The sequence below is a fragment of the Nelusetta ayraudi genome, unplaced genomic scaffold (assembly GCF_046127955.1).
Source record: "Nelusetta ayraudi isolate G7.1 ecotype Tasmania unplaced genomic scaffold, CSIRO-AGI_Nayr_v1 ptg000015l, whole genome shotgun sequence".
NCBI lineage: Eukaryota > Metazoa > Chordata > Actinopteri > Tetraodontiformes > Monacanthidae > Nelusetta > Nelusetta ayraudi.
The window spans coordinates 1215980-1239185 of record NW_027466065.1 but is presented as its reverse complement, the minus strand read 5'-3'; the positions used below and the strand labels follow the sequence as shown (position 1 = coordinate 1239185).

At 48.5% G+C, this 23206-nt stretch overlaps 3 protein-coding genes across 5 annotated transcripts; 2 read left to right on the top strand and 1 right to left on the bottom strand.

Annotated features, from left to right (window-relative positions):
- Window positions 1-213: 213 nt before the first annotated feature.
- On the top strand, window positions 214-16190 carry LOC142886247 (uncharacterized). Of its 2 annotated transcripts, none has more exons than XM_076023256.1 (46): window positions 214-682; window positions 1120-1192; window positions 1267-1377; window positions 1471-1584; window positions 1743-1919; window positions 2019-2124; window positions 2396-2538; window positions 2624-2776; window positions 3334-3435; window positions 3512-3631; window positions 3713-3777; window positions 4297-4432; window positions 4519-4722; window positions 5050-5367; window positions 5564-5764; window positions 6004-6131; window positions 6225-6453; window positions 6539-6741; window positions 7351-7485; window positions 7593-7686; window positions 7774-7908; window positions 8264-8385; window positions 8508-8619; window positions 8701-8750; window positions 8863-9036; window positions 9203-9353; window positions 9435-9609; window positions 9692-9830; window positions 9949-10102; window positions 10203-10298; window positions 10408-10572; window positions 10661-10911; window positions 11361-11499; window positions 11580-11700; window positions 11785-11894; window positions 12306-12455; window positions 12547-12594; window positions 12729-12896; window positions 13342-13494; window positions 13593-13727; window positions 13835-13987; window positions 14132-14341; window positions 15286-15409; window positions 15524-15586; window positions 15724-15839; window positions 15919-16190. In XM_076023256.1, exons 1-46 carry the CDS (start codon window positions 543-545, stop codon window positions 15970-15972), a joined length of 6420 nt encoding a protein of 2139 aa, XP_075879371.1. In that variant the 5' UTR covers window positions 214-542; the 3' UTR covers window positions 15973-16190. The 2 variants fall into 2 exon arrangements, with proteins under 2 accessions (XP_075879371.1, XP_075879369.1); XM_076023254.1 differs by having other exon boundaries at window positions 10658-10911.
- On the bottom strand, window positions 16084-21370 carry zbtb24 (zinc finger and BTB domain containing 24). Its single transcript, XM_076023266.1, has 7 exons — window positions 21238-21370; window positions 18349-19189; window positions 18011-18178; window positions 17841-17924; window positions 17682-17765; window positions 17516-17597; window positions 16084-17441 (listed from the first exon to the last, which is right to left on the bottom strand). The coding sequence occupies exons 2-7, from the start codon at window positions 19163-19165 to the stop codon at window positions 16544-16546; spliced, it is 2133 nt and encodes a 710-aa protein (XP_075879381.1). The 5' UTR covers window positions 19166-19189; window positions 21238-21370; the 3' UTR covers window positions 16084-16543.
- Window positions 21286-23138, top strand: ddo (D-aspartate oxidase). Of its 2 annotated transcripts, none has more exons than XM_076023273.1 (4): window positions 21286-21548; window positions 21649-21757; window positions 21944-22120; window positions 22366-23138. In XM_076023273.1, exons 1-4 carry the CDS (start codon window positions 21374-21376, stop codon window positions 22925-22927), a joined length of 1023 nt encoding a protein of 340 aa, XP_075879388.1. In that variant the 5' UTR covers window positions 21286-21373; the 3' UTR covers window positions 22928-23138. The 2 variants fall into 2 exon arrangements, with proteins under 2 accessions (XP_075879388.1, XP_075879389.1); XM_076023274.1 differs by having other exon boundaries at window positions 21418-21548; window positions 21603-21757.
- Window positions 23139-23206: the final 68 nt, after the last annotated feature.

The following is a 23206-nucleotide window of genomic DNA, read 5'->3' as shown; positions in this document are numbered from 1 at the left end:
CTGTATCCATGAGGAACGGAACAGCTGAGATTACAGCAAGGATCTTGAATGCTAATAGGGGAAGTGTGTGCCTCGAGACCTGACGTACAATGCAAATAATCATGATAATAATAAGTAGTAGAATAATAATAATAAAAAAAAAAATAGGAATATTAATAACAACACTAGCAATATTAGAATTTTCGATTTTCTTTTGAATTTTAATTATTCCATCAGTTCTATATAAGCAAACTACTCAGATACATAAGATAAATGTCATGAATATAATAAAAAAAAAAATGCTAGAATTTAAATTATATTAGGATTGCTGGAATTATTATCAAATTGCCTACTACTTGATCGCTTTGTGTAATGTGTGACGTTAGAGCCCCCTACAGGTAACCCGCAGTCACAGCAGGGAGGACAGGCTCGGTTGCTAGGAAACGGCCAAACAAGCGAGTCCGAGTGGAGGCTGAGATTATTATTTTTTTTACAGGACTCAGAGACGAGTTTATGATTCAGCATTTAAAAGGGGGGGAAAAAAAGCCGAGGGAGTCCGAGGCATGGGCGAGGAGTACACAGTCTCCTCCAGCATGAAGGTGGAGCAGCTGGAGGCCGAGCTTTCCCGTCAACTCTCTGCGCTCAGGGAGCTAATTGGGAAGGGAGGACTCGGGCAGTGGACACAGGACTCTGGCAGTTACAGGTGTGCAACCTTCATTTCAACAACGCTGCGCGGTCTCGCACAACATCACAGTGGTGGCAAACTGTGTGGCACACCAGCAACCAAAAATATTATAAAATAATATAATGATGGCAATATATCTTTACTCACTCAGTGTGAAACCTGGGTCTGTTTAGATGCACGCAACGCTGATTTCCTGGGAGGAATTGGTGGAGGAAAAGAGGCTTTCATTTCTTTTAAAGACAAATTAAGTGAACTTGGATAATCTTTCACAGCACATCTGACATTATCTCACGGTACACTAGTGTGCCTGTTGAAAAACATTGTGTTAGTGTGTGTGATGGAATCTCCAGGTTGTCTGTCTCATTGCCTGCAGAGCTTTTTGACACACTGGACAGATAAGTCAACAAATCTTTTTCAATAACACTTGATTGTTTGTTTTTCTTTCTTTTTTTCAGTTCTATTTTGCCTCCAAAGGATGAGTCTTTCTTCCGTGCCGAGCGGGAACTGGTCCTGAGGAGGGGACTGCAGGTAGGACTGAACTAGCTCGTGGGGGTGTGGGGGGGTCGGAGACGCTCAGGTTGACGGAGCCGCTCGGTTCTCAGGTGGCCGCAGCCTTGCCGGTGCAGTCACAGGCCGACGTCATGCGGAGGGAGCTGGAGAGCTGCCTGGGTTTGGAGCACACGGCCGAGAGTCTGCCCCTGCTTCTGCATCAGGTCACACACACGCACGCACGCACGCACACACACCTGAGAGAGCACTTGATATAGCTTAGGCCGTTTAAATCCCTTTTTTGCTCCGTCCTGCAGTTCTTCAGCGACAGATCCTCCCACTTGGCTCAGACCAAATACCTGCTCATGCTGAGATGGAGGAGATTCTGCCGGCACGCCGGCGCCATCCAGGAGCTTCATCCTCACTACAGAGTCAGTGTCTCTCCCTCACTAGGAGACAGAGGAGGAGGGTTTCCAAACCTTTACTTAATGGTCTTTGGAAAAGCCAAACAAACACATCAGACCTTCTTCTCCGGGCTAACCCTGTGACCCTGATTCTCTCTCTTTCTCCGTCTCTCTCTCTCTCTCAGGATCAGTTGTCATTTCTGACGTGCGAATACGAGGACGCCATTCTGAGAGCTCGCAGGCTGTCGGCGAGCGGCCGAGGGGACCCGGCTGACGTGCTCCGTCAGGAAGACCTGCTCATCTACCTCCGCTGGCTGGTCTGCCACCTGCACTCTGTGCACGTGGTGGGAGACTTCCTCAGGGTGACGGGCCGTTCGCTTGGGTTTTTTTTTGTAATGCGTACGTCTTTTTGGGAGGTAAGGGGGCCTTAACTTTTTTTAAATACTCCTTTACTGTCAAAGGTGCTGCACTACATTCCAACTTGTGAAAGGGAAGAACAAGAAGGAGGAGGAGAAGAAGAAGAAGAGCAAACTGAGGAAACTTTGAGAAAATATCTGCAATTTCCAGGTGATAGGCAGCACATAAAGAGAAAAAACATCTCTTAAAATCACACAAATCTTCTTAAGTCATTCATTTCTTCTAATTTTTTTTAATTTGTTAATTTCTTCTCTTTTCTTTAAACCAAACTCACATGTTTCCGGGGGACAGACATGACAGTGGCACAATTTCAACAGTCTTTGACCGCAGAGGATGAAACAATAATTATTCATCTATCAAGCTTTCGTGGCGTTTTGGCCTCAGTGCGACACCAACATTCTCCCTCTGCTCGCTACTCCAGGAGCGGCCGACCGCCTCCCCGTGCACACGGCTCACCTGGGGGACTTCCTGCCAGAGCTGCAGGCGCTGCTGGCTCACTTCCACCTGGCCGAACACGCCCGGGAACTCTGCAGCGTCGCGGACGAGATGGACCTCTACAGCGTGGTAAGTGACGTCATCTCACAGAAAAGACGATCGACGGTTGAAAAAGAGACGTGAAGTGATAAATGACGTGAGTCCGTCCTACCAGGTGTGGAGGGAGTTCCAGGAAACTTTCAGGCAGCAGGAGCAGATGAAGACGTTTCCCCGGTACGGCGGCACAGAGGTGGAGCTCAGTCAGCGGGGGAGGTGGAGCCGCGGCGCCGTTCTGAAGAAGGAGGCCAGCTGGATCCCCTTCATTCGGGTCAGGGTCACTGAGAATTAGACATGCACAGATACCAATTTTCTTACTTTTTTACAGAACGAGTAGAGTACAAGTACTTGCAGTTCAGTACTCACTGATATTATAGAATTACTTTTGATTTTTTTTCCCCCACTGATGTTATCGGAACAACATTCCTCAGCATGTTTTTCTAGGACATGAGTCACAAGTTCAACTGCAGTACAAATGCAAAATTAACAAAATTGTCATCCACATATATATACAAATGGTATCTGCGTCGTGGTATCGGCACATATTCATGAGTATGGGTTGAGTACTCACCCCTGATATCGGCACCGATACTGGTATTGGTATCGGCACCAATGCCCGATAGTGGTATCAGTGCCGATACCAATACCACTATCGGGTATGGGTGCAGAGATATTTACACTGGTGCACATTTCTGTCGGGAGAGGGAGAGGGCAGACAGATCAAAGGATTTGAAAGATGAATTATTTTTCTGGTTTGTTCTGATTTGTTAGTTAGGAGGATGCTGCCGAAATGAACATGCCATGTTTTAAACTGTGCGGCCTCCGCAGGTGAAGCCCAGGAGGGATCCGTGGCAGCAGAAGCTCGCCGTCCACCTCCAGGAGAAGCAGCCGATGGACGAGCTGCTGAAGATGCACAGCAGGTTCCTGCAGGTATTGGCCACGCCGGCTCTTTCTCGCCTAAACAGTGGCAGCAGCCAGTCATCAGCCGCTCTGTCGCTCCTCACAGGACCCTGACCTGCACCGCGTCTCTGCCGCGATGAAAGAACACGCAGCGTCCGCCGCCAACGCACCATCGTGCGGGACTTCGGAGATCTGGAGGCGTGTCTACAGCGCAGCCCCTCTCAGTGTCAGCTTTTTTCTTTCTGATTCAAGAGATGGAAACGAAAATGCAAGACAATTCAATGAAAGGTGATATTTTTCCCGTTAGGAAACACGAGGTGGTTCCAGTGGGCGGAGCTTGAAGAGTCCAACCTCGAGCACGACCAATGAGAGGTGATCTGAGTGGAGAATGGCATTTTGATTTCTGTCGTCTTTGAAAAATTTGCCTCAGAGCTCATCTCATCTGGTGCACAAGGACAGCTGGGTCTTAATTATACCACTGAATCATCATTAATCCCGACATACACACACAGATGGAATGTTTGCCAAGTTTCTTTTTTTTTTTTCCACATATCCATCTGGTAGGGAGCACTTAGAAAAGAGAGAATTGACTGAGAGAATTTAAAATGTATAGCTAGCTGGTTCAACTGTCTGTTACAACCAAAGTGGACCAATCAGATTTTTCTTGCGGTAGGCGAGTCAGGTGTTTTCGCTCTTATTTGTGTTATTTGAGCTTCTTTTATTTTGAAAATATCGCCAGCTCTGGTGCATCTCTAACGGCCGCTGCTGGTCACTTCGTAGGCAGCTTTACGCTGTGACCAAAGCCAGACTTGAAGCTAACACAATGCTGAGACGGTGATTGGATTTTGACATTTTGAAAGAGACATTGTCTGCTCTCGGCTTGCTGTGCAGCTACTCCTTCGAGGAGAGCCTCAAGCTCCTCGGCCTGGAGGACGGATTTAAGGGCGGAGCCTCAGATCCCGTCGTAACCAGGGGCGCCTACCTGTCCCTGACTCACCTGCGACACCTCAAACTGCGGCAGCTGCAGGTGAGAGCAGAGCAACAACACACGGAAGATGCATTAAAAAAAACAAACAACTAAAAAAAACCTTACTTTACATTCCTCACCTGCAGCGCATCTGTCTGGGGCTGCTGAACTACCTGCGCTCAGTGGAGAGGACTCTGACCTTTGACCTGGCGGGTCTGCAGCAGGAGGACGGGGAGCTGCGCAGCACGGCGGATGAAACGTGCTGGATGAACGCAGCCAGAGGGGGCAGCGGTGAGGCAGCGGGTCTGGGCTCGCTGCAGTTCAGCCACAACACCCCCGTGGACTGCAAGGTCAGTGGCAGAGGTGGGAAGTAACAAAGTACGAATACTTTGTTACTGTACTTAAGTAGATTTTTCAGGTACCACAAATATCTGTACTTTGTACTTCTTACATGCTCATTGCTTTTGTGTTTAAAAGATACAAATTCTGTCATTCGCGTCTATTTATTACAGTTGTTATTGCCTGAAGTACGTTTCAGCACCTCTGCTTCCTTACTGTTGTTTCAGTAAAGTTTATTGATATTTGTGTGATAATTTTAATCGCACATTACCAGCAGCAAACTCAATAAAATTGAAGGTTCAATAACGTGTCAATGGACCCTTTTGGGTCTAATCCAGGTCCGTTGCTCCGAGTTCATGGAGTTCCCCGAGGTGGAGAACCTTCAGGATTTCTACAGCACAGACGGCCGCCTGGTCCACACTCAGGACCAGAGGGGTCTCTATGTCGTGTACGACGCCGCCCTGGAGGACCTGGAGCGGCTAGAGAGTGAACTCCTCCTGGTGGGCTCGCATTTCATCCAGAGGAGCAGGATGGAGGCGGTGGGGGCCGGACAGGGACGAGCCACCTCGGAGGGTGGCGGGACGGATGTGGACCATGTTGCGGTGCTGCTGGACTTGTGGACGTGCGAGACGGAGTTTCTGGAGGGCAAAGTAGAGGTGAAAAACATGTTTTTCTTTTACTTCATGTTATATATAGTACATATACATCTACTGTATGTGTACTATATATGTATATGTATGTATATGTGTATACATGTATATATATATACATGTATAACATAAAATAAAAAGTGTTTTCACCAAATTAACGTTCGCTCTGCTGCAATGTTGTGCCTATTTCCACGATGTGCAGCTGTTGAACTGCTACTACGAGGCGTACCAACACACCGTTGGGGCGGAGCAGAGGTTCGCCCTGGCGCAGGTCATCACCGACATCACGCACAGCCGTCCGCAGCTGGACCTGAGCCTGGACTACTTTGTCCAGGCCTACAGGGCTGAGACATGCTGCCTGCGGCGCCACCAGCAGCTCATCACAGGCATTTTGGACAAGCAGGTGACCGAGATGTTGCAGAGACGAATGTCACCGAAAGTTCAGAGAGAGTGGGAGTTTAAATTTTCCCGGTGTCCATTGTGACATCACAAAAGGCTGATTTCCAGAACTGTATGTTTTTTATTGTTTTAGCACACACTCCCTGAATAGTAAGAAAGCAAAAAAAAAAAATCAGACGAGAAAGTCGTTATGTCTGATTAATCAATGGATTATTTATTTTTTTCACGATTTTGCCTCATCAGATTGAAAACCAGCGGGTGTACCTTCACCGTATCTGGAGAGAGGGCGGCGGCGGCGGAGGGTCTGTCCAAGATTACGGCCTGCCAACGAACTACGCTCCCCAACACCTGGTCTCGCTGGGAGGCAGCAGGCAGGAAAACGCACCAGAGTTTCCGCTCGGCCGGGTCTTCGGCTCTCCAACGGCTTTTCTCTTGACCTCTCTTTGTGTCACTGCTGTTTGCAGCCCGGCGCTGACCAGCGTCTACCTCCTGGAGGTCCACCCGTCCCTCTGCCTGGCCTCCGCCGTCTATCAGGGTGTCGTTCAGGCTCACGCCCAGCTCTGCCAGCTGCACCGGGCCACTGGCGCCGCCCACAAGGTCCTCCTGAGGCAGAAGCTCCTGCAGGAGGCCCTGTGGTGCTGGAGTGAGCTGGCGCCACCCAGAGCCTCCTACAGCCCCCAGACCCAGAAGGATGTGGGTTCTTTTTCACGTCCTTATTGTTTGAGACCGAGCTTATGTGACTAGATCATCCTGTTTTGTTTTGTTTGCCCTCCGCCAGCTGTTCTCCGACCTGTTCTTTGAGGACCCACGTCTGGTGGAGCAGATGGGGCTGTCGCTGGCGAGGTCTGCAGAGGAGGGGGACGTGACCGGTGGACGGGAGAAGCAGAAGTCTGCCGTGGAGACGTTCGCCAAGCTGCTGGAGCTCGTCACCCTCCGCCACCGTCTGCTGGAGTCGGCCTCTGAGACGGCGCATCTGGCACAGTTAAGACAACGCCGAGTTGTGAGGGCACCGGGGGGGCTGCGACCCAGTTTTATTTGTTTTTTAGATTATCGGAACAAAACCTATTTTGCATAATTAATCAGGGAACAATTTATACACACACACAAAAATAACAAAATGAAAGATTTTAAGAATTTTTCGATGCATGCATCATTTTGCAACTGGTTGCATTGACATTGTTGCTTTGGCATTCATCCTTGTGGTCACTGCTGGTATTGCAACACCATACTTTGAACGATTTTGAGAATTTTTGATTAAAGATTTTTGGATGTAGCAATTAGGACCTGGTTGCATTGACGTAATGTTGCGTGAACATTTGTCTTCGTGGTCACCGCTGGTTCTGCAGCAGCATATTGTTGTAATTATATACAATTAATGCTAGGAAGTTCAATTCCGAACGGCTCTAAATCTTTCTTTTTTTGCAGTATCAGGTGAGATGAAGCTACAATGCCACAGTTTTAAGTCTAAATATTGAGCTCGCCCAGTTTTTTGCAGCCAGTCTTCATACTGACCGACTAACAGCAAAGCTGAACTGACCACTATCGTCAAACCATGCACAGAAAATTTACCTGATCCTTTTTTTTTGGCAGACTGTACAGAAACGTGGCTTCAGAACTCGGCTTCGACATTTCCCACCTCTACCTGAGGCCTGTGCCCTTCGAGGCAGCCAATCAGAGGTCTGTGTTTGTCACGGCCGCACTGGAGGACGGCAGCTCGGTGGACAGGCACGTTGAGCAGAGTGTCGTAGCGCACAACGTTTTTATCAATAAAAAAAATCCTAAATCAAGTCAAATTTTACATACTGGACCTTTAATTACACTGTCCGCTGCAGGTTCTCGCCGACCCACCTGCCTCTGAGCATCCAGGATCTGGACCAGAACCAGATAGGGAGGTTCAGCTTCAGCTGCGCAGAGGCCGTTACCCAGGTGTGTTACCGCTACATTGCTGAGGGGGATCAGAACTGCGGTTCAGTGTCCAGAAACGAATGGAAGGAGCCTCTTCTTTCCTCACAGCTCATGAACCATCAGAGCATCAAAACCCTGCAGACGGTTCTGGCCAGTCAGGTGGCTCAGAAGAACGCCTTGGTGAGCGCCGTGAAGCTGGTCTGTGTCTGTCGCCGGGCAGAGAGCCAGATGTCGGCCGCCGAGGTGCGTTTCACCGACACACTGACAACAAATTATTATTAGAATTTCAATTTTGGAATAATATTAATAAGCATACTGTGATTATTTTTCAAGCAGCCTGAATCCCAAATAGGTGACTTTTCACTTTTCATTCTTTTCATCTGCTTTGAGAAACATACAACATTCTCTTGTACAAACGATATATGAAATTTGTGGCCATATTAATGATATTTCTGACGTTTTCTCTCCTCCTAGAAATTATAGCCTGCCTTTAATGACCTGACTTGGCTAACAGACTATCAAAAGTCAAGAGTCATTTAGGTTATATTTACTGAGTTATACATTGATCTATTTGCTTTTTGACACCCCCCCCCCCCAGACTGACGCGGCCCTTCATTCTAATAAAGACGTCAAATCTGATTCGACAAAAGAAGAAGACGACGGCAGCGAGCTGCAGGAAACGTCCGACTCAGTCAGACCAGCCGCCACTGAGAAGGAGAGGTTGTTTCATCCACCTGAAGAACCCATATTTGGTTGTAGATTTGTTTAGCAGCGCGCTGTTTCGTCAATAAACAGTGTCCTGGTGTTTTTCGTTTGTTTGTTTGTTTGGTGTTTCACTTCAGGCTGATGGAGGCCTTCGTGTCCATCCAGCTGGGAAAAGTGAGTCTGCGTGACGAGATGCTGAACTCGTTTGTGAAGAAGAGCCAGGCCGCGAGGGGCGGCGTGACAACGGCGGTGAGTGGCGCCAGCAGGATAAAGCAGTCGGCATCGGCTGCCAGCGATGAAGTCCATAAGTGAATTTCTCTCACATCACAGGAGGAAGCGGCAGCCGTCAAACAAGGCCTCATCATCGACTTTGCCAGGAAGTAGGTCCCCGAAAACATTTGCGTTCCAGTTCAGTGACTCATCTCGGTCGGATTTATTTTCCTTTTTCTAATCCATTGGAGGGAAAACGAAGCGTCTGCCTGTTTTCAACAGATTCAACACGCAGATGTCTCTGCACTGCGTGAGAGCACAGATTGTAGCGTATTACTACAGCCTGAACTTCCTGCTGGACGACTTCCCGTCTGTCCGTCGCTGCCACTTTGTGATTGGACGAGCCAGAGGTGGAAACGTTTTGGACCCGGAAGCTGACCTTTGCCCTGGATCCAGGTGCAAACTGTGAAGCATATTAATGAAGTCAATGTTATTAAATGTTTTTTTTTTTTCCCGGCAGACATTTTCGTCCCGTTTTTATTCGTTGATGAAAATGTCAATACACCTCGTCGTGAATGAAACAAAACTTGTTGAATGAAACATTGCTGTCCTCTCATGTCAGGAACTCTCAGCAGCAGCAGCAGCAGCAGCAGCAGCAGCAGGAGGAGGAAGAGCATCAGCTGTTGTCTGCAGATGGAACAACTCTGCTCAACCTGTGGCTCATCCCGCACTTCAGCCAAGTTCTTCACATGTTCCAGACTTTGAGTGTTTCGGTAAGACTAGCAAAGCTGAAAGTCACACATTTCAGTCTGATTTTGAGAGACACTGTCCCGCCGGCCCTCTGATGCCTGCAGGATGGCGCCGCGGCTCTCCGCCGTGTGCTGCTCATCGCGTCGGCTCTCCACGACATCGTCCACTACCTGGTGAGTTTCTCCAGACTGGGCAACTCGGAGGCGTCCGGCAGCAGCAGGAGACCGAAGGGAGCGCCAGGTCCTCTGTCTGCTGACTGGGGAGGCGGCGAGGGCATCGGTGGGTCGACGGCAGACGACACATCAGCGCTCGCAACATATCAGACCGTGTGATCTGTGACGGTGTGCGCTGGCGGTTGCAGGAGCGGAGCTGCAGGAGCTCAAACACCAGATCCAGCAGCTGTCCGATCCCGGCAGTCCAGACCGCGTGGGCCGTCTGCTGCAGCTGCGCAGGCAGGTCCTCCTGCTCCAGTTCGACACAGCAGTCAGGCACCTCGGCAGGTCGGACGCTTTTCTCTCTTCTCTCGACTGGAAACTTTTTGCATCTCTTGGGGCCTCAACAGATCTTGCGGTAACTGCTTGCAAATATATCTTCATATTTTTTTCCCCTTTGGTCCAGCGAGGTGTTCCTCTCCTCCGGCGACGTCCAATCCCAGCAGAGTCTGAGCGACAACATGGCGGCAGGCCTCCCGCTGCTCGGCGACTGCATCCGGCCTGACGTCTTCAGCCTGGCGCTGCCCGTGCCGGGACCTCTGGAGACACGTGGGCGTCTGGTCAGTAAGGGCCGCGGATAAAAGATTGAAAATCTTTTTTTTTTTTTTTTTTACACACGGTGGAGGGTGTTTTTTTAATCTGTCTTGTATGCGGCTGCAGGCGCAGCAGCTGTTTCCATGGAGGAGCTTCTTAGCCAGTCAGGGGTGGCTGCCTCTGCGTGTCTGGGACGTCCCGGACATCCAACACAGCATGCAGGTTCAATGCCCATCAATATGTTCAATCAGGACAGAACCAGAGGGGGGACATGGCTGCATTTCGTTTGTTTCGTTTTTAATTAAAATACATTGAACTGGACCGTCTGCAGCTGTGTCTGAGCGGCCTGGGCCATCGCGGCAGGCTACAGGCCAACGCTGCCGTGCTCGGAGCGTCGCTGCTCATGGAGGATGTCCTGAGCGGTGGAGGAGAGGCGGCGCCCGTCCGTCTCCGCAGCAGCAAAGCGGACCTCCGGCAGGACAGAGAGCCTGAAGAGGTGACGGACTGGGTTCGAGGCTTGGAGGGAATTTGCCGTGACGTCCTCTTTTGCCCTCACTGAGGGTTTGTCTCTCTCCATTCAGCAGGTTGAACTCCAGCCAGAAGCTGAAGCAGAGACGACTTGTGCTGGCAGTTGCTCTCCTCTTCCTCCTGACCCTCCTCCTCCTCCTCCTCCACCTCCTCTCCACGATCCTATCAAGGTCCAGTCGGTGCTGAGAGGTTTCCTCCTGCTGATGAAGCAGCTGCAGGTGTTCAAAGAGAGCTGGGCTCAAAGACGACTGGGCACCGAGGTGTGCAGGACACCAAGTTCATATCAGCAGCTGGCCAAGTACTACAGGTGCTGCGGAAAGTTCAACTTTCTGGTTTGATCAGCTTTATTTATTTTTTATTTTTAAGGATGTCTCTCTTTATAACTGCTTCATAAAGTGTTTTCACGAAACAAATTAGATTGAGCTCAATAAAACTTCTCTATTAAACTATTTACTGCAGGCTTTGGTAAACAAGACAAGATATATACACACACACACACACACACACACATATATATATATAAATATAAAAAAATAAAAAAATAAATATATATATATATATATATACATATATATATATATACAAATATATATATATATATATATATATATACATATATGTCTATATATATATACACACATATATATCAGATATACATATATATATAATATCAGATTATATCAGATATGTGTATATTATATATACATATGTATTTATGTCAGAGATTTTAGATTTTTGCCTCAATTGGTTTTGCAGAACTGAAATCTTCTATCCCAGCATGAGAGCTCTGGCTCAGCGAATGGGGACGCAGTGGGATTACGAGGTCCTCATTTCAGGCAGCCAGTCTCTCCAACCTCCGCCCGGAGCCCTGGAGGTCGATGTGAAAACCTTCCAGGTAGCGACACTCCCCCCTTGACCCCCGGTGTCTCCCCGAGCTTCCCCACGCTTTGCCTCAAACCGCCGTCGTCTCGTCAGCTCCGCAGGCTGCTGGAGGACACCGAGTGCGACATGATCCGAGCGGTGCAGCGGAGGGTCGGCGGAGAGCTGACGCTGGTGGCTTCGGAGCACGCTCGACAGGAGATGGGCCTCCCGACAGGTACCGAAGAGGGCTGAGGAGCACGGGAGGCGAAGGTTGAACACAAGGTACAACAGTCTGTTATTATTTCCGGTGTGTGGACAGAGCTGTGGAGGAAAGCCTCGCTGAAGCACACGCTGGCGCCCGAGCGGCCACAGGTAGTGGAGACGTTCATCCAGGAGCTGATGGAGGGCGCTGAAGAGTCTGGAGGGCAGGTTAGCAAAAAAAATCCAGGTTATGGGCCCAGTGTACAAAGTTTAAAGGGACATGAAATGGAGCAGAAAATATGTCTGCATGTATTTTAACCCTAAAAAATAACTAACTGCTGATGATGATGACACTTGCCAGTAAAACCTTTTAAGTTTTACATAAAGACCTGGATGTGAAACCATGTTAAACTTCAGAAAACTTTCTCAGTATACTTACTCACCACTAGGTGGCATTAAACGATTCATATTGGGCCTTTTAATTGGTCACACATACAGCGCCAGAGTAAAATTACAGCCCGTGATTATTCAATAGGAGAAAAACAAATGTTTGCCTTTCAAAAATATATTTGTCCACTTGAATTTAGAGACTAGCCTGAACTGAAGCCTTTTAGACTGACCGTGCGTCTCCTCTTTCAGCTGAGAGTGGCACGGAGTCGCCTCCAGCAGTGTCTCACTCAGCTTGGCTGCTCCGTGATGGAGCGAGAGCGCCGCACCTTCCTGTTTTACTCCCACTTCTATGAACAGATCCTGCAACAGCAAACGCAGCTCCTGCGTCAGAGGGAACAAGTGGGTGGTGCAATCATACCGCATGCCTCCGTGCAAACTCTACGCGAGTGAGGAGGAATTTTTTTGAACTATTATTAATATTTTACTGCAGGATTTAAGGAATTTGAAGGAAGCTCAAACAAGCGACTCTCAAGCAGAGGTAGGACACGAAGTTATCTGTGATCAGGGAGCATCAATACTCTGGATAAAGTAGCTACTCTGTATTTTCGACGCTGGTGTTACTAAAGCAGAGACAGAGTTCACTCTTCTTGGTGGTTCTTCGCTGTGTGGCAGGTGGCCGGTCTCTGCGGCGGGATGATGCTGCAGATCTCGGAGCTGCGAGCTCAGGTCGCTCGCTCCGAACAGGAGCAGAAAACACTGGAGGAGCGACTCAGTCTGAAATTCAGGGAGCGTTATGACCCGCTGGTCCGGCACCTCTACTGCACTTGCATCCAGCTGAAGGTCAGAAGACCTGATGGTCACCAGTGGTGACGAGACTGGCTAGAAATGCTTTTTCAATGCTTTCATTCACTGTAAAGCACTTTGAGATCATTTATTAGATGTAAAGTCCCAAAATATATTATTATTATCATTATCATTATTATTATCATTATTATTATTATTATTATTATTATTATTGTTATTTGTATTAAATGCTTCAGGCTGGAGATGTCTTAAAGGTTAATTATAAATGTTAATTATGTATATGATTATGTTAATTGTAAGTCTGTACTTCTTCCTACCTCCTTTCGAACATGAGAAACTATTTATTTTGTACTGTTCTGTTGTCTTAGTTAGTTTCTTTCGCTGTTTCCTTTTCTTTGTTTTTTTTAATTATTTTATTGTTGTTTACATGTTTGAAATAAAGAAAGATAAGTATCAAGATAAAAATCTTTGTTTGTATCAGGCCCAGCTGGAGGAGAGTCAGCGGCAGGTGGAGCAGGATGTGAGCGAGATGGTGAACAGAGCCCGAGGCGATGCGGTCGACAGAATCATGAAACTCAAGAAGAGATACGGCTGCGCCAAGGACAACCAGCAGCTCGCCGTCACGCTGTCAGAGGTAGATAGATGACGTTTGCACGCGTGTGTGTTGGTGTGCGTTCACGTTTGAGGGGGATGAGGCCCAAATCGTCTCACGTGTTCCACCTGCTCCGCCAGAAGGAGGAGGTGCACGAGCTGGGCCTGGAGAACAGTCGTCTGGCCTCTCTGCTCTGTAAGCTGAAGGCCGCGAGCCGCTGGAAGCAGCTGGTCGAGCAGGGGAAACTTCACCGGCAGCTTCTGCAGGCTCAGCAGGTCGGCACCACAGAAACTGCTCACCTGCACAAGCAGGAAAGCGCAAGACACAAAGAAAATCTTCACAGAGGTGCAGTGAATTTAAAAACGTCTTTAATCCCATCCAGAGGGAGATCACCTGTCGCATCGAGGCCCTCCGAGTGAAGATGACGTCCGAGGAGGAAGTGGTTCTCCTGCGGGAGCGGCTAGAGGCGGCGAGGAAGGAGCTGGGCCGCAGTCGAGCCGAGTGCCGCGGCACTAAGAAGCTGCTCTGCAGGAAGGTAGATGAAGGTCTCTGCAGAGCCAAAACCAAAACCATCTCGTGCGATGACGTGTGAGCGTTCCTGCAGAGGAGAAACGGTTGTGTCTCCACTGTGAGCTTCGTCGCTGTGGATGTTTTCACCGAGCAGCTTCCGACTCCGCAGACTGAGGAGCTGCAGGCGTCCCGGCATCAGTCGGCGCAGGAGGCCCGCAGCAGGCGGGAGCTGGACAGCGTCCGGGCTGAGAGTCTGGAGCGGATGAGAGCCGACGGGGAGGAGAGGGAGAGACGGCTGAGGGCGCTGAGCGAGCAGCTGGACAGAGACGGCAGGATGAAGGAGTTGCAGCGGCAGCGCAGCTCCAAGCACATCAGACAGGTCTGACCGACAGAACACCTCCAGCAGTGTGCGCGTGTGTGTGTGTGTGTGTGTGTGTGTGTGTGTGTGTGTGTGTGTGTGTGTGTGTGTGTGTGTAGGTGCGCTGCAGGGAACATTCAGCTTTTATTGGCAGTTAAATTGTAACCCTGGTTCTCCTAAGACACGGTGACCCTGCAGGAATATCTGAGGTTACTTAAGTATTTACACCACTGAGTGGTGACACTTTATTGTAACTTATGAGAACAACGGTCAAGTCATACGGGGACAATACGGTCCACAGTCCAACCTTAAGTGTGTTTTATTATAAACAGACATCTGGAATCTCTGCATGAGAGCAATATTTGAAAAAAAGGGAGGCCCTTCCAAAAAAACTTGTTAAGGTGATTGAATGTGTCTTTCAAAAGTTTTTTTTTTTTTTTTTTTTTGTCAGTTAGCAAAATGTTCATTTACATCTACGAAAGAGGATTAGGGCTACAAGAAAAGAAAAATATATTACAGGAAGGTGATTATTATTTATGTTTTCAGTTGAAATTTCGTGAAAAAATTACTTTAATAAAGTCAATGTTCAGCTAGATGGTGGATTAACTCAGTTACCCAGTTAAAAGTAAACTGCAGAAAACAGGTGCATGCCACAAGGTTCACCTGCAGTAATCAGGAAACTGGTGAAAACGGAAGCATTCAGCTAGACTTGCGCGCAGAGCCTTTCGACTTTATTCTCGACATTTTGACTTACTTCACGTTGATGTTAATTGCAAAATTTCGATTTTATTCACGAAATTTCTCATCTTGTGGCCCTAATCCTCTTCCATATACATCAAACACCTGCTCTGGGGTGAAAACAACAACAACAAAAAAGATCACAACTCCTGACAGTAATGGACGAGGGTCTTACCTTCAGGAACTCCAGTGACTCCAGCAACTGGGTTGTGTGGGTGTGGGTGCAGGTGCGGAGTCAGCTGCAGCAGGAGCTCAGCCTCAAACAGGAGGCCTTCGTGCAGGTGGAGCGGCTGCAGGGCAGACTCAGCGACATGGAGGCGGCTCTCTCCAGAAGCACCTCCACCACCACAGGTAGCCAGACACCCGCCTTGGTTGACGTGGTTCATATTCACACCTTGGTGCGGCAGGTTTTAAATTACAAGGAGCCTCTCTTTGCTAACGTCTTGTTTGGTTTCCGTTTCTCAGGACAGAGCAGGTCTTACCACACGCTGTCAGCCAGCAGGCTGAGCAGCAGAAGTCCCTCAGCAGGTGCCTTCACTCTCACCTTTCGTGATCATCCGAAACGGACGACTGCACTGAGTGGAAATGAAAGCCATCATTTAATCCTGAACTTGTTTGAAAGGCTGATTTATGATCCCTTTGATAGTCGATCCCTCTGTCCTCAGGTCTACTGCAGTCCAGTCTGCAGCTGGGAAAACTCACTCAGAGCACCGTGATTACTCACAAGAGAGTTGAAATGGGTCGGAGCAGATCAACCACAAGGACCGACAGACCAAAAGCAGTAAGTAGAGCAAACAGGAGGCATTCAACAAGTTTAAATCAAGTCAAGAGTTGAAATCTTCCCGTTGCTCTTCTTTCAGGATCCGACGCGCCTGCGAGAACTGAACGCCGACAGGAAGCTGCCAGACCTGTGAGAAGGTTCAATTCCCCGCACAGACACATCCGACAGTGACTCTGTGGTCTGTTAGGAGAGGCAAAATAAGACAAGTTCATGTCCAAAGGTAACAGTTCAGCTAGGGTTGATATTGATTTTTTGAGAATTTTATTACCTTGCACAAATCTGAAACATGAGTGATGAACTTGTGCGATATAAAAATACTAATAAAAAAAACACAATAAAATGTACAAAGTCTTTGTTGTCCAGTTCATCAGTTTCATTGAGAAATGTGGACAATTGTTTCCAACATGGCAAGCTCTAATGTGATTTTCAAACATGTGGGCATTCCGAAAAAACATCAGTCTTGTTGGGAGGCTGTCAACAGAGGGCTAAATCTGCAGTTTCCTAGAGGCCTTGAGATAATGATAAGAAAAAAACGCGCCAGTAACATGTGACCTTTGGCCACCCTGCTGCATGTTAGTATTTCAGTCTTTCTTGCCTGTCTGTGCTGCCTGGAGGTGAAACCAGCGTTGCTCTGGTCACCGTGTGGCCGCTCAACCTACTGTAGCCTGTTGGATTCACCTGCGTTGGCGCCGCCCACCCTCCCCTCAGCTGCCCTGCGGCAGGCCGGTGGTGTACAGATAGGAGACGGTTCCTGCCTGGATCTGGAAGGTCTGCCCCTGGATGTGGTGGCCGGACATCTCCTCGCTGGTCTGGCTGATGGAGATGGGCTGGCTGCTCTGGCTGCTAATGTGGATTCCCTGACTGGCTTTGTCCCTGCCGGCTCCCCCAGCGCCCCGTTGCTGCTGCTGCTGCTGCTGCTGCTGCTGCTGCTGCTGCTGCTGCTGCTGCGAGCTCTCCGCCTGCATCACCTGCAGAGGCTGCTGCAGGTGGCCATGGTGGACCTGCAGCTGCTCCATGGCCTCCTTGCTCAGGGAGATGATGTGCATCTGATCGGGCTGGTACGCCACCGGACCCTCCAGCATGCTGATGGTCTGGATGTGAGGGTTCTGCTCCACCAGGCTCTGCTGGTCCTGGCCAACCAGGGTCATGTTGCCGGTGGGCTGACTGAGGAGGGTCAGTCTGGGGTGAGAGGATCCCGTCATCCTCTCCTCTGCCTCCCCCTCCTCCTCTTCCGTGGTGACGATGCTGATCTCCTGGCCCTGGCTCGGCACAAAGTTGATACTGGTGCCGTCTTCGGTCACCACCAGCTGGATCTCCTGCTGGGATCCGGAGGGCAGCTGGTACTGCTGCAGCTGCAGGACGTTGCGCACCTCCTCTGATGGAGCCTCTGCTGCTGCTGCGACTGGCGGTGTGTCGGCTGCAGCTTTTTCCTTGTTGTGGGACTTGATGTGCGTCTTCAGGTTGTCCAGACGGGTGAACGACAGGTTGCAGATGGAGCAGCTGAAGGGTTTCTGCCCAGAGTGGGAGGCCACGTGTCGCCGCCTGGCGCTCGGGTCCGTGAAGGATTTATTGCAGATGTTGCACTCGTACGGCTTCTCGCCCCTGAAGAGACACGGCACATTCTGGGTTTTTTTTCCTAACCAGGAAAGTTTGAAAACTCTTTTTCACTGACTTACTTGTGAATCATGATGTGAGTTTGCAGCGTGCTCTTGGTCGTGAAACATTTCCCACAGATCTCGCATGTGAAGGGCTTCTCGCCTGGGAAGATTTTAAGATGATCAGCTGACAGCAGTGCCTCCTTTAACCCACATCACAGACCATAATTACCCTCATCGGCCTTACCTGTGTGAGTCCTCAGGTGTTTTTTCAGCTGAGCTGTGTCCAGAAACTTGTGATGACAATGGGCGCATTCTGGTAACGATTTGCCTTCATACAAAGGGATCATAATCAAAATTACTGGGCGTGAATTCTAAAAGACCTTCTGCTGCGGCCGATTCTCACCTGAGTGAACTTTGTTGTGGCTTTTCAGCTGCCGCTTCTGAGTGAACGTCTTCCCACACTTTTCACAAGTGAATGACTTCTTTTCTGAGAATGAAGGTGCAGAGGTGAAACGGAGGCGAGGCAGGCAGGCATGGGGAAACCAAAGTGACGGGATCTGGCCGGGTGCCTACTTTCGTGCAGGTTCATGTGCTCCTGCAGGGTGTGTTTGGAGGAGAGCGATCTGGAGCAGATGGAACACACAAATGGCTTCTCCCCTGTGTGTATGCGCTGGTGGGCCACCAGGGTGTGCTTCTGGGTGAACGACTTGCTGCAAACCTGACAGCTGAAAGGCTTCTCTCCTGGAGGAGAGAACAGCACATCAAGGTAAGTTTTAGCCAACCTGAAACAACAAATAATAACACAGGACTTGTTATTATTATTATAATTATAATTATTATAATAATAATAATAATAATAATAATAATAATAATAATAATAATAATAATAATAATAATACACTGCAGACTACCTGTATGAGTCCTTTGGTGAATTTTCAAAAAGAAGTGGTTTTTGAATTCTTTGCCACAGGCGTCACACCGGGTCTCAGTGTTGTGGTATTTCCTCTTTCTGCCTCTCTTCGCCATCTCTTTGCCTTCAGCTGTCTCGCTGCCCACCTTGAAGATACTGTATTTCTGCGGTGGCCTGATTTTGCGTTTGTTCGGCCGCTTGACATCGAGATAATAATTGTCATTGTCGTTAGAAAGCGTCTCAACGTCGTCGTTGTCGTCATCGTCTGTCAAAGCGTCAGTCTGCTTCCTCTCGGCTCTCTCACTTGGTTCGTTCTTGATCAAGGGCTCAGCCGCTGGCAAACTCACGGCCTTCTTCGGCCGTCCTCGTTTGCGCCTGGTCTGTTTTAAAGCCACAGTGACGCCTTCAATGACCTCCTCAGCTTCCCTCGGTAGGTCGGACAGAAGCCTCACAAGGTCGCCAACCTCCATGAGACGAGCTGCAGCCAGGAGCTGCGGCATGGCGCTCCTGTCCACGGACACCTGTGCACTGTAGATAAAGTCCATCACTTTGGCAAACACTGGAGCTGCCGTCCCAGCCACCTGGAGGACGGCCTGACTGACCTGATCCTCTGCCGTAAACATGAGAGCAAAGTAGTCGCTGCTCGCTGCCAGCAGGGCTCTGTGCGCCTTGAAGTGCACGTCTTCCACGATGAGGGTGATGTCACAGAGCTGCTCCTGCTTCCTCAGCTGGTTGAATTTCTTCAGAATGTTCTGCTGGTGGGAGTCGGAACGCAGAGCCACGAGAGATATGCTCCCGCTCGTTGTTCTCTTAGACATTTTCTGGTTGGAACAAGCTTGTTTCTGTAATTAATAGACAGAAAAATGTTTTAAAAATGGGACTGACAACAGTTCTGTATGCATGCATAAAAGAAAATAGTGACAAAATAGGTGATTTTTCTGTGCTATCATTGCAAAGTGAGTATATATAAATTGGCTTAGCTGATGCTTTGGAATAAAGTGGACATCATTCCACCATCCTATGCCTTAAAGATCAAAAAGCCAACAATCTATTCATAATAAAATAAAGTACAAATAAATTAAATAAAAATATGTCTTTATTTAAAAAAAATAAAATTAAAAAAAACTTAGGGAGGGTATCGATTAAAGTTAATTAAAAGGTAAATTAAATAAATATTTCACTGTCTGCAAGAGTCAAAAACACACTGCAAGGGCAATGAAACGTTTCCATTAGTAAACGAGCCGACACTACATTATCTACAATTGCAATGGTCATGGAGTTCTTTGAAGTGTTCCCTTCCTTTTTTTTTTTTTTTTTTTTTATTTATTTGTTTATTTATCAGACTGAATTCCCCATATCAGTTTTACACATAAAGTTTAAAACAGTCCAGAGATATACCCGCTGCTGCAGCGATGTCTTTCAAAGGTTAGCAAGCTAGCTATAGCATGTCCACAAAACGTCGCGACGGGACCGAGGTTCGGCAAAACAACCAGTTGACAAAGAGAAATGGAGAGTAAGCGAGTTTATACGATGGAAACTTTTTTATGTGTAGGAGGTCCAGCTGAGCACAAAACAGGGTCTAATTCAGAATATTGAACTTCTAGGACCTTACCTTCTCCGTCGCTGAGAGCCTAGTGTGGCTCTCATATCGCGAGAAGAGAGACGTGAACGGGATTCACGCGCAAGAAGCCTGTGTGTGTGTGTGTGTGTCTCTCTCTCTCTGTGTGTGTGTGTGTGTGTGTGTGTGTGTGTGTGTGTGTGTGTGTGTGTGTGTGTGTGTGTGCTGGCCGCGGGAGCGCGCGCACGCTCGTACGCTTCGGTTTCAACGAAGTACATGAGCAACATGTAATTCATCGTTTCAGAGTTATAATTTTATCAACAACGTTACGCTACGGACACATGAGACATTTATCAAGAATGTTCTTATTCCGCTGTCCCCTACGTGGTGTTGAAGCTTATTTTAGGCTATTCAGTGTGAAACCGAAGCGTAGAAGTGTGTGCGCGCTCCCGCGGCCAGGGGGTGCAAATTATATCGGGGATACCTGCCTTGGCACGACACCGGCAAACTAACCCCTGTTTTACACCAGAAGCGTCTGCAGAGCGTCAGCAGAGCGACCGCGTTGATGCTCTGCTCACGCTCCAGCACCCTCCCACATACTTCCATGCAAAATGCAGGTATTTAAAGTATAGATGCATTTTGTTCATCATAGTTTGAGATTCAAAGTGAAATCTGTTTTTGTTTGACGGCCGACCTGAACAGCGATGAAGCCGATGCGTCACGTTGATGTTTCACAGTAAAGTACAGCACATATAAATACAAAATCCAGCACATTGTGTGTTACGATGAAAATCAACCGGATCCACCGTGTTTTTACACCATTGATTTCCTGTCGGAACGATGCCACCTGCTACAATTGACGCAGGAGGGACGCGGCAACCGTCAAAGAATAAATTCTGGCGTTCTTTTCCAGCGGCTCGCGTTTTACTGCTTCTGGGACGCTTCTGAAACGCGGACGCTCTGCGCCTGGTGTGAACCTGCTCATTGACTTTAGTGGCCGCGTTTCACTGCGTCGACGCGGACGCCGTTTTTCGTTCGTTGGCCGAGTTAGTTTTGACTGAGACGTCAGCTGCGGGAGATTAGCTCCATTCACGTATGTACATCGATGCACGGTGCAGCCAATCTGTATGCATTAAATAAATAAATCGATATGTAATTCGTTTTCTTTGCACATTCAATACACAATATAGAAATAGCAACCAATACATAGCGGTTGATTAAAAGCAGTACAAGTATTAGAAAAACAACTATGAGCTGGAGTTTATTGTGATTTTTCTTTTTCTTTTTTTTTTCTTTTTTGGAAAGAAAACGCTTGTAAAAACTTGCTCTTACTTAACCATCGATTATGTAACCGGTTCTTGGACTGTGTCGTTGGATCTATAGTTAACTCATAACTAGGTCGATTGTCGCAGGTCGTGTTGCGGCAAGTGGACACCGATCTCCTCGTCGGCTCTCTCCCTCCTGCAGGATGAAGGAAGGTGTCCGGATCGCGGTGGTCGGAGCCGGTGTGGTCGGCCTCTCCACAGCCGTGTGCGTCGCCGAAGCTCTGCCCTTGTGCTCCGTTACCCTGCTGGCTGACCGCTTCAGCCCGGACACCACCAGCGACGGAGCTGCGGGGATCCTGTATGCGGCCAAGTTCCCAGGTGCAGCCCGCCATCTGCTTTCCGGTTTTAATTTTGCATGATTGCATTTTTCAGACGTTGCACATGCATGATTATTCACCCTTTTAAATATTACTCTCAGATATTCCTATGCAAAGGCAGAAACGCTGGTTCAAGGACAGTTTTGATCACCTGCTGGCCATTGCCCAGTCCCAACATGCACCGGAGGCTGGAGTCATCATGAGCTCTGGGTAGATATTCTGACCCTGTGCAAAGATATACACACTTTAGTGTTGTTGTTTTGTTTTTTTTATCTCTCTCTCTCTCTCTCTCTCTCTCTCTCTCTCTCTCTCTCTCTCTCTCTCTCTCTCTCTCTCTCTCTCTCTCTCTCTCTCTCTCTCTCTCTCTCTCTCTCTCTCTCTCTCTCTCTCTCTCAGCTGCCAGATCTTGAGGGAGATTACAGAGGAGAAGGAGCCCTTCTGGGCCGACTCTGTGATCGGCTTCAGGTTCATGACTGACAAGGAGCTTCAAAGGTTTCCAGATCACAAATGTGGCCAGGTGTTCACCACCATCAAGTGTGAATGTTCCAGCTACTTGCCGTGGCTCAAAAATAGGTGTGTCTGCTAACATTCAGATTACTCACTCTCCAACAAAAGATGATACCTCTGCCAAACTGGTCTGAAAAGATGTTGTTGTTCCATGATTAGATACAGTATGTCTTGTTTACCATCGTTATCTCCTATAGGTTATCATTCTAAGAACGATAATGCAGTATAAACTTGTGCCACACTTGTTTTCCCAGGAAAATGATTTCCAGAGTGTCATTTGGGTAAATCTTTAACATACTTGTGTTGGAAAGGTTTGTGCAACTGGGAGGACAGGTAGTGCAGAGGAAGATCAACAGCCTCCAGGAGCTGAGCGGCGACAGCTATGACATCATCGTTAACTGCGCCGGGCTCGGCTCCAAAACGCTGGTGGACGACGGCCAGGTGTACCCGGTCAGAGGTCAGGTCCTGAAGGTGGAGGCACCCTGGCTGAAGCATTTTGTCAGGGACGGAGACGGGAAGACCTACATCTACCCGGGAGTCCACAGCGTCACCATCGGCGGCACCCGGCAGGAGCATGACTGGCGCTTGCAGGTGGACAAAGGCGACACCAGCAGCATCCTGGAGCGCTGCAGCCGGCTGGAGCCGTCGCTCGTCCACGCCAAAGTGCTCGGCGAGTGGGTGGGACTGAGGCCCAGCAGGAGAAACCCTAGGGTGGAGAAGGAGCTGCTGCGGATGCAGGGACGCACCGTGCCGGTGGTCCACAACTACGGCCACGGAGGCTGGGGGGTCACCCTGGCCTGGGGGACGGCCCTGGACGCCCTGGGGCTGGTCAGGCAGTGCCTCCATGAGATGCCGCTGCGGGCTAAACTTTGAGTCTGCTTCCAGATGCTGCAGAGCCTCCAAAGCCATAAGGGTGTTTTAAGTAAATTAAAATTGATAAGCTTTTACATTTGCACGTTGCTGTTAACTTAGATGTAATGACATCACTTAGGAACTACTGTGGTGAACAGTCACCAAGTGTAAGAGAGAATTTTATAGTAATATAACTTTTTATTTTTCGAATGAATTATCTTTCTAATTTCTATTGTTATTGAAATGAACTTGTGTCACTCATTTAAATCAAATGAATTGTCACTCAATGACTATTTCTTT

Bases quoted from the DNA above. Each gene is read 5' to 3' on its own strand.
- zbtb24 (XM_076023266.1), bottom strand. From the start codon at position 19,165: ATGTCTAAGAGAACAACGAGCGGGAGCATATCTCTCGTGGCTCTGCGT. The intron at 17,925-18,010 runs GTAGGCACCCGG...CTTCATTCTCAG, and splicing joins GCACATGAACCTGCACGAAA to AAAAGAAGTCATTCACTTGT. The intron at 17,598-17,681 runs GTAAGGCCGATG...AAATCTTCCCAG, and splicing joins ACACCTGAGGACTCACACAG to GCGAGAAGCCCTTCACATGC.
- LOC142886247 (XM_076023254.1), top strand. From the start codon at position 543: ATGGGCGAGGAGTACACAGTCTCCTCCAGCATGAAGGTGGAGCAGCTG. The intron at 683-1,119 runs GTGTGCAACCTT...TCTTTTTTTCAG, and splicing joins CAGGACTCTGGCAGTTACAG to TTCTATTTTGCCTCCAAAGG. The intron at 6,742-7,350 runs GTTAAGACAACG...TTTTTTTGGCAG, and splicing joins GAGACGGCGCATCTGGCACA to ACTGTACAGAAACGTGGCTT.
- ddo (XM_076023273.1), top strand. From the start codon at position 21,374: ATGAAGGAAGGTGTCCGGATCGCGGTGGTCGGAGCCGGTGTGGTCGGC. The intron at 21,549-21,648 runs GTGCAGCCCGCC...TATTACTCTCAG, and splicing joins GTATGCGGCCAAGTTCCCAG to ATATTCCTATGCAAAGGCAG. The intron at 22,121-22,365 runs GTGTGTCTGCTA...TGTGTTGGAAAG, and splicing joins TTGCCGTGGCTCAAAAATAG to GTTTGTGCAACTGGGAGGAC.